The following is a 9,612-nucleotide window of genomic DNA, read 5'->3' on the forward strand; positions in this document are numbered from 1 at the left end:
GTCAAATAAATAAATAAAATCTTTAAAAAAAACCCCAACCAAACCTGGTTCACGAAATTCCTCAAAATTTAACCATCAGCTGAGTGGGAGCCAGCTCCAGGGCACTGCTAACTGCACAAGACATCTAGCTAGCATCTCTGGTCCTGACCTCTAAATGCCAGTTGGGTTTTCCAAACCATCGTGACAATAAAAAAGTATCACCACGTGTTTCCAAAACACCTCCTTTTGGGGTCTCTGTCACCCTCATGGAGAACCAGTGCATTCAGCTCTGATGGTCGTTCGGGTCTAAGTGACCTCACCCACTAGGTGCTTTGCTGGGTCGGGGGTGTGGTAGTCGCCCCCCGGTGAGTGAAGCCTCTGTGCCTGTCCTTGCTGCTCTGGGGAGAAGCGCACAGCACCGACCAGCACCGTGGGGCCGGCCTCAAGCCTGCGCAGCAGAGCTCTGGCTGTGCCCTGCTGGTGGCCCGGAGGGGGCCCCCCGGTACCCAGAGTGTTCTCTGACAAGCCCTGGGCAGCCGCAGCGTAATGACACCTGCCCCAGCCTGCCTGTTTCAGCTCCATGGCTTCGAGCCGAAAAGGAAACTCATGCTTCAGAGCTGTGCCCTGAGTCCAGTGCCTGTTGCACAGCCCGGCTCATCGCCTAAGAAGTGAGCAAGTGGCAAAATGACCGAAGGGAGTCCCCCTCTCCTGGGTTCTGGAGCTGCTAGGCGGTACGGATCACAAAGGCAGAGCAGTGAATGGCCTGTGTGATGGGCGAGTGGGACAAGTGGGAGCCGGCGGTGAAAACAGTCCTCAGCACGGATAAAAATGCAGGAGGCAGAGGTAGTCCGCTTTCTTGAAGAAGAGCGGGAGGTGTAAGGCCTGTGCCCCAAAGGACTCACGGATCTTTTCTTTCCTGCCGTAGTGTACACTTGACTCTGAAGTGGCCGTGAGAGTGGGTGGAGAGTTCTTCTTTGACCCGCAGCCTGCAGATGCCTCTAGAAACCTCGTGCTGATTGCAGGAGGGGTCGGAATTAACCCCCTGCTCTCCATCCTGCGGCACGCGGCCGACCTCCACAGAGAACGGGCCCACAGAGGGAGCGGCTACGAGATGGGGACGACAAAGCTGTTCTACAGTGCCCAGAATACCAGTGAGCTCCTGTTTAAGGTAGGGGAGAGACGGACACTTGCTAGCGTGCCCTGAGCAAACTCGTGGCGGGGTGGGAGTCGTCTCCGGAACTTTCTTCCGTTACTCTGTCTTCTCTACGAGAGTTCGTTGCAACAGAAGGCTTGACGTTAATCATGTTCAGATGGGGAATTAACCACCACTTCTTAGGACAGAAAAACAGCTTGTGTTGAGGGGCTCCCGGTGAAGTGACAGGACAGGCCAGGACGGGTTTGGTGGGCCTGAATCTGGAGGCCGATGAACAGAAAGGTGGCCACAGCCCCGAGCATCCGCGGAGTCAGGAGACCTACAGGTGGGCTCGCGGGTTATATAACAGAGGAGGTGAGGCGCGCGGAGTTCGGCCCCCGCCGGGTGACGGAAACCCCCCTCGGCTGCATCTGTTGAAAGGAAGTACACTTGACAGGAGAAGGCTTTCACTCTGGATTGCCTTGCAGCTGCAGGGATGAACAAAAGAACAGAAACAGTTAAAAGACACAACTGTGGTCAGTGAAACTGCTGCTTAATTGCCACTGCTTGAGAAAAAGGGAAAAGAAAAAACTCCCGGAGAGTTAGTAATATGCTTGTTAGCATATTCAGATTTCAATTAAAGCCAACTAGCCCTCTGTACTGTGAATGCTCCGGCCTGCGAGGCTGCAAACAATATGTCTCTAAGTAGAGAGGAAGAGAGTGGCAGACGTGTGCAGACTGGGAGTCGGGGTTCAGCGGCAGTGGCTGTGCACATCTGTTTTGATTTTTTAAAATTGTAGTGTGACCAAATACGTTTGACATTCCAGAAAAATATCCTCGATTTAGTAAATGAATTTCCTGAGAAGATTGCGTGCAGTTTGCATGTTACGAAACAGACAGCCCAAATCAGTACAGAACTCAAGCCATACATCACGGGTGAGTCTCCCAGAGATATTTTGACTATGTCCACGTGGCTGTTTGGTGGCACGGGCCGCTGGTGGAGGGTAGTTGCTTTACTGGGATGTTACTACCTGGGGAACTGGGAGGTGATTCATCATGGAAAAACGAGAGATTTGGTTGGATTTCCTTATTATATATGGGGTTCTTACTGCCCATGTTAAAAATTTATTTTCCACATATTTTAAGGGGACCTTTGTGTCATCACTGTAGTATACATCCAAAGATTTTATGTTCCAGCCTCGACTGAATTGATGCCGTTTGCCATTAATGGCATTTGAATTACCCGTGGTTTCCCCTGCTTGGAAAGATTTTTTTCACCAGTTTATTTACTTTGCTGAAGCCAGTTCTGAATCTCTGCCAGAGATCAGGAAGCTAACTGGCCCTGTCTGAAGAGTGCATGATGGTTAGCTCCCCACTTTGCTCGCCGTAAGCTTAGGGAACCTGGTGATGCATTCTCTGCTTGGGTCTGGCGTCTGGTGCTGCCACCAGGAGCCATTGTGTGAACGAGTCCACACTAGACGCCCTGAGCTTGGGTTACTGGAAATAAACCCCGTTGCTGAGTTGTAGTTAGTCCTTCCTCATTTCAGTACAGGCGTGTCTGGCTTATTTGGTTTTTATTCTGTTTTTTGGTAGAAGGAAGAATAACGGAGAAGGAGATAAGAGATCATATTTCACAAGAGACTTTGTTCTATATTTGTGGCCCACCTCCCATGACAGACTTTTTCTCCAAGCAACTGGAAAACAGCCACGTTCCCAAAGAACACATTTGCTTTGAGAAGTGGTGGTAGGGAGCGGGCAAAGATAGAAAAGAGAAAGCTGTGAAATCTACCCAGGACAGCAACAGAGCTATGATTTGTGGCACGACAAATTTACCTCTGCTCAGCTTTTTTTTTTTTTTTTTAAGGTTGAACTAAGTGACCAGCTGGAGCATAAAAGAAAAACCAGCTGACAGACTTAGATGATAAATTTTTTACAAAGACTTCATTGATTCAATTATTTTTTACTTTATTGATTTTCTTTTATTAATAACTGTTTATCTCATGATATATCTTGAATTGGTCAATATAGGTTTTCTTTCCTCTTAGGGTAAAAAGAGACATAGACTTAAATTTAATCATATAAGAATGCTGTTTTGTGTGTAAAATGTAAGCTATCTTCATTTGATAGCAACCTTTATATCTTATGCTCAATAAACTTATAATTTAAACACGGTCCTAATCATTTTACTTTGAAAATTCTTTATATTTAATGCCTTCATTCACCTCCCTGTAGCCCGAAGCCTTGCTTCTTCAGACCATCATAGGTGGGTTTGGAAATGGAAGATTATGAGGAAAACTGCTTTAGGGAATTGAGTGTCTGGCATGTTTGCTTAATGTTAATGAATGTCCTAAGTGCATTATCCTGACTAATTGTTAGTTTCTTCTCAAACGAAACCCTTCCTGTGCTCTGTGTCTTGGCCGCCTGCCTTCACACTCTCTGCAGGGGGCGGTTCCTTGTTTGGGACAAAGGCCCTGGTGACTGCTGCATTGCATGTCGGATCTGCCTTCAATGACTAGGCTGGCTGGCTCTAAAAATGTGGTGAGGATTGATTAGGGGGTACAGAGCCACTTCCAAATCCTGTCTTTCAGTCTTTTATTTCGTTTCTTTGCCAGATTTCTTCTTGGCACCAGCAGATCTTCGACACGTACTTGTTGAATGACTGAAAGAAAGCAACTGACATGCACCTCCTTGCTAAGCCCAGGGTTTGGGAGGCAGTCCCCAGGATGGGTAGAGACAATGGTGGAGCCTCATCCCAAGGCTGCTCTAATGAAACTGCTAGAAAGCAGACTGCTGTTCTTGCCTTCCTTTAGATTTTTAGAAAATCCAAAAGGAGTGCATAGGTTGAGGCCAGGCCATTCTGTGACACACAGTGTCGGGCCCAAGGCTACCAGCTTGGAGAACTGGTAGCCTTACTGTGAGGGTAAGGGGAGTCTGGGAAGAAGGAAAGATCAGTTCTGGAGACACAGGAGCCCCAGTTGGGATTCTGTTCCTGAGCTGTTGGGAAAAGACAGCTTGTACCTTGTCATCTCTGTGGCTGCAGGCCTCACGGTGTGAGGACTTCGGAGCTTAAACACAGAATTGATTTATGGGGACTGATGATGGCTGGCACCAGGATTTTAGCCTCTGCCCCGTTTTGAATTTTGTCAAGTTTTAAGCAAAGATCATTTGTCAACTGTTTCAATCCCAGATTCGAATTCAGCAGGAGGAAGGGGCGGGGGGGGGGTGTTGCCTTGATGGGCATTTCAAAGTTTACTCAAGGCAGAGGTCATCAGCGTTTCAGAGGTGAGGGGAATATGCGAAGCTCTGGCTACTGTAAGGAGCCCTGGCTCAGCAACTGGCCCCAAAGGGCCCAGGCCCAAGGGCTGGGCTTGAGAGCTGAGTACTCAAGAGGCATGGGAGAATTAGCACCATGAGATTCAGGGGTGTGGGAGCAGCAGGGGGGTCCTTCTGCTGACTGGCAAAGGCAGCCAGCGGGGAAGGGGACACAAGGTACAGAGCAAGTGGCCACCCAGGCCTTTCTGCACGGGGAGTGGAGGTGTAGGGCGAGCATCTTGAGCGCAGCATGAGATGATGGGAGCCCAGGGGGGTGCCAGGCACCGCCTCCGTCCACCCACCGCCACAGCCCGTCTGCCTGTCTGTCTGCTGTTGTCGCCGAGCAAGGTCCACCTGTCCTGCCCGCCCCCCCTGCCGGTGACTCCCTGTCACCATCTGTAACCTGCTGAGACAGGCCAGGTCATGACCTTTGCCTGGACTGTCGTTCTTCCAGCTCTGTGTCGTTTCGGGTGCCGAGGGCTGGACAGCATTTCTGGTCTGCTGGCCGAGAATGGCCCGTTGCCCTTGTTTGCCAGGCTAGTCCACATCTCCAGCCAGGGCGCCTTGAATTTATAGTGTGGTGGCTGAGAATGCAGACTGGAGAGAGCCCTTGCTGGGTTCATACTGCTCACTAGATAGATGACCTTGAGCGAGTCACTCAACTGTGGCATGCCTCAGTTTGTAATTACACACATGCGTGCGCACACTTGCAAGTGCATAGAAAGCAGAGATAATACTACATACCTCCTAGGGCTGTTACAGGGATTAAATGTGATAAAACATATAAAGTGCCTGGTAGAGCACTGCTGGAGTGTGGTATTAATTTGCTATTCCTTGTCCTCTTAAGAAAGGATTTTAAGAGGCTGGATGACTTAGGTTTAGTCCACTGACCTTTAACCTCCATGCAGGTAGGGCCCTGTCTTGTTCAGCGGTGTGCTTCGCACATGACAGGTGCTTTAAGGAATATTTCTCACGTGGCTGAAAGGACCTGCCCAGAGCTGATGAGCTGTGTTAAAGGGATTCTTAAAAGATCCTTCTGGCCCAATGAGTCTGTGGAAAGCTGTTTCTTCTTGTGACAGGAGACCCTTTTCCAGTCTACGCAAGAGATGGGTTAAGCTGATGTCCGAGTCTTCCTCAAACTTGAAGTGTTGCTGTGAGCATCAGCGCTCTCCAGAAAATGGATCAAATACTTGGTCTTTCCCAAATCGTCTACCATTCCTCACCAACAGGGTGTCTGCAGGTGGATGTGGAACTCTGAGATGAAGATGTTCTCTGGAACCCTGGTTGTGGTCGGTAGCCTCTACTTAAAAAGATCTTGTTATAAAAATGATGAAACACAGAATCAGTGCTTGATTCTTGCCCTTTATCAATTGGCCTAGTAAGAGTTGCTGCCCTAGCAACCTCCAAAGATGGTCACCAGTGAGATTTTTTTAAGTATCATTATGAACTCATGACTTTCTGTACATTTGACTGTACCCATTGTGGCCAATTTTCCAACACTCAGCTTGTTTGGGGGGCGACCCCTGTTGTGTTGGTTGTGTGGGTTGATGAGGGTTGGGGCTCTCAGAGGTGCCAACAGTGCTCTAACAAGCAGGAAGGAGGAAAAGGAGGTGAGTGTGGTGTCAAGAAGCTGTCTCAAGGAGCACAGACTGGCCAGCTGTGTCATGTTGCTGGTAGGACAGGAAAGATGAGTTCCCATGAGCGGCTATTGATTTAGCGACTGGAAGGTCACTGGCGATCTCCATAAGATGGGTGTAATCAAGGAAAGCATACGAAGAAGGAAAACCTATTGGAGTGGGTTTAGGAACAACTGGGAGAAAAATTGTAACGAGTGGGTATAGATAATAGTTTCAAAGAATTTTACTATAAAAGGAAGGAAAAAGATAGGAAAGGCAAGTAGAGTCAAGAGAACTCCCCCGTTTTTTTAATTCATTTTTTAAAATTTGTTTTGTTTTAAAACTTTTTATTTTGAAATAATTTTAGGTTTATAGAAGAGTTGCAAAGGGTTCCCATTTATGTTTTACCCAGCTTCTCTGAATATCAACATCTTACATAACTCTGGTGCATTTAGCCCAAACTAGGAAGTCAACAGTACAGGTAAATTGGTACAGTACTATTGACTAAACCACAGTATTTTTAAGATGAGAGAGATAACAGCCTGAAAAACTATGAAAGAATCATTCAGGGGGATACCAGTTGGGGAGGTGAGGACTTTTTCTGGAGGATGATAACTCGGTTAAGTGTGATTTATTGAGCATCTAGTATGTGCAGTCACCGGGCTAGAAACTGAAGATAGGAAAATATAAGGTTGTCTTGAGCAAGTTAAGGAGTTTGGAAAACTTTTTTTTTTTTTTTCTGTGATTGGAAGTGGAAATGCTTTGGAGAGAAAAGTGGTTTTTTTTTGCACCTGTCACCCGTGGAAAGAGAAGCTGTAGAAGGCGGCTGGCTGGGCGAGTCACTGGAGGATGACATCCTGTGGGTGGAGGCGCGGGGGAGGCCGTGGGAGGGGCTGTGCCCACACTCTAGAGCTCAGGAGAGTTGTTCTACAGGGATGCACAGCTGCTGCACGTATGTGCACATGCACTTGTGTGAGCGCAGTATGTGCGTGCTTGCGGCATTGTCCGGTGTCGTGCTCCCCTGCCTGAGGTTTTTTTTTTCTTTCTGGATGGAAAACAGCAATTTCCTTCATTCCTGGGTACTGCAGATGATCGTGTGCTGATAATTTAACCCAAGCGCTGTTCTTTCATTTTATTTTAAATGAAACTCAAAGACGTCTTCTATTCTCATCTTAGAGAAATAGATGCCTCGTCTTTCATATTATTCTTTCCTAATATGTGCCTCCGCAGCAAGCGTGGTGATGACTTTTAGGAAGATACCTCCTAATCCACCATCAGCTCGAGGCATGCATTGAAAAGTGTTTGTGTTCAGGAATCCAGACTTCCTCATTGTCAAGCAGCCATCTTGGTCCAGTCTGTTCCGGGTTCTTAATAACCCTGCAGGAGCCCATAAGTCTGACCTCGTCTCTTCCGTCTCATACCCAGGTCCCAGTTCACTCTGCTTCAGCTTACCAAGATTCTGTCTCTTCCTTTGTCCTTTTTTAATTACTTGATAAATATGATTGTAAACAATCAAATAATATGAAAGTATGTACACCAAAATGCCAAAGTTTTCTTCTCTCCCATCCCATTCCCTGGCCTACAATGAACTTCTATATAAAGAGATTGCTAGGTATTAGACATTTTACAGTATATTCACCTTGTATACATACACAGATTTGTGTGCTTGTGAATTTCAGTCTTCTCGCACACTCCACACTGTGGGCATATGCCGTAATGTACGTAACTGTGTCTCTATGATGAAAATCTAGTTGTTCCCAGTCTGGGCCTATTACAAACAGTATTGTGGTGAACAAACTTTTTTTGTGTAATTTTTGTGCATGTATTCCTGTGGAATTACTAGAAGTGTCATTTCTGGATCAAAAGTTGGCTGGTATTGCCCAATTGCCCTGTGAAATGCCTAGTTGACTTATATTCTAGTAGAGTAAGAAAGTACCCATTTCTCTACCTTCTGGCAACACTGGATTGTCTAAGTCTTTAAAGTGTATTTGCCTCGTCGGTTGAGTCAAAGATGACTTTTGAAAAAAATGCCAGGAGATAGCTAAAGTATTTTAGCCATTTTTTTTTAGAATGGTGTGTTTACACTTCATGTCCATTTTGATGTCTGATTTGTAAGTCTTTATAAAATAGAATGAATGCTAATCTTTTGCCTGTATATGTGTTGCAAATGTTTTTTCCTAGTCTATTATTTGTCCCTGAGTTCTGTTTGTTATAACTTAACACCAAAGTTTTATATTTATATATAATCAAATATATCCATCTTTTCCCTCAGCTTTTATGCATATATTGTCTTCTGATACTTTTGCAGGTCTTTAACCCATTGGGAATTAATTTTTGTGCTTGACGGGGGATAGGCATCTGATCTTTTCATATGGCTCTCCAGTTGCCCACCACCATTTATCCAATATTCCACACTTTCCCCAATGATTTGAAATGCTTCCTTTATCACATATGAAATTCCCACCTACAGATGGATTTTTTTCCCCTAGATTCTCTGTTCCATAGGTTTACTTATTTGTTCCTACTCTGGTATAACACTGTTTTAATTATTCTAGCTTTTTAGTATATTCTGTATTTTCTTTACCTCCTTTTTTTCATCTCCAGGTTATTTAAACACAAAGATCTAATGCATAGTGGTATAGGTTCCTTTTCACAGGTAAGTGATAGAGGAGAAGTGAGGGGAAATAGTAACTTAGGGGTTAACCTGAATTCACTGGTGGTCTAGATTTTGGTTAGAGTTCTATTTTCAAGTGAATCCTACAGAAGTATTGACATTTGACTCTAGTTTGTTTTATCTCATTAAATTATCCACATTTATGTGCAGTACGCAGGGGCATCAGGGTGATGACGCCATCCCATCTTACCAATAAGGGAAATGAGACTGCGTGGTTAGACGGCTTGCCCAGGCGCACATGGCTGGGAGCGACAAAGCTAGAACTATGGGACTGGGACTTGTTCTCCTTCCTCTCCTTTTAGAGGGCTTTCTGCCCCACAGACTCATCCTTGAGCTTGTTCCAAAAGCCTTCCCACCATTAACAGGGTAGACTGGCCGCCATTTTTTTTTTTTTTTAAGAGAGAGACTCATGTCACCAGAACAGCCCATTGCCAGAGCATTCCAGTTAGTGAGATTTTTTAAAAATCCAACTAAGCCTCTCTGTTCTTAGGGACTGTAGGAGCCTAGAGAGAAGAAACAAAGAATAGGACAAGTTTAGTTGGCTGTTTAGTAGGATGGAGAGAACAGGGTGCCTGGCACGGAGAGACCTAAATCATCCCTGTTCTACAGCTTGCTTCCTGCATGACTCACCATCCCTCCATGCCCTGCTCTCCTGATCTGTCAAGTGGGTAGGACTACCTAACTGACCATCCCTTTCGGCATGACCATTCTGCAATTTCCTGATGGAAAAAATGGGCCTTAGAGATCGGTGGGGGGCGGGGGGGGAATGGAGGTTGGCCATTCCGATGAGAGATGACTAAGGAGGGTCTTAGCTGTCTTCAGATCTTTGATTCACTGTTGCAGTTGCCCTTGTTTGCATCTCCAGTGTCGACAGAAGAAGAAGAAACTGCCTTGGACTG

General features: G+C 46.1%; 1 protein-coding gene across 6 annotated transcripts in view; it reads left to right on the plus strand.

Annotated features, from left to right (window-relative positions):
- OXNAD1 (oxidoreductase NAD binding domain containing 1) overlaps nucleotides 1-3,283 on the plus strand; it is a 40,959-nt gene extending 37,676 nt beyond the window's left edge. For all 6 annotated transcript variants that reach the window (XM_036078086.2, XM_036078085.2, XM_036078084.2 and 3 more), the window contains 3 exons: nucleotides 905-1,147; nucleotides 1,939-2,047; nucleotides 2,705-3,283. In XM_036078086.2, coding sequence (XP_035933979.1) covers nucleotides 905-1,147; nucleotides 1,939-2,047; nucleotides 2,705-2,859 — 507 coding nt within the window. In that variant the 3' untranslated portion in view covers nucleotides 2,860-3,283. The remainder of the gene's footprint in view (nucleotides 1-904; nucleotides 1,148-1,938; nucleotides 2,048-2,704) is intronic.
- The last annotated feature ends 6,329 nt before the right edge of the window (nucleotides 3,284-9,612 follow it).

The sequence above is a fragment of the Halichoerus grypus genome, chromosome 1 (genome assembly GCF_964656455.1).
Source record: "Halichoerus grypus chromosome 1, mHalGry1.hap1.1, whole genome shotgun sequence".
In the NCBI taxonomy this organism is placed as follows: Eukaryota; Metazoa; Chordata; class Mammalia; order Carnivora; family Phocidae; genus Halichoerus; species Halichoerus grypus.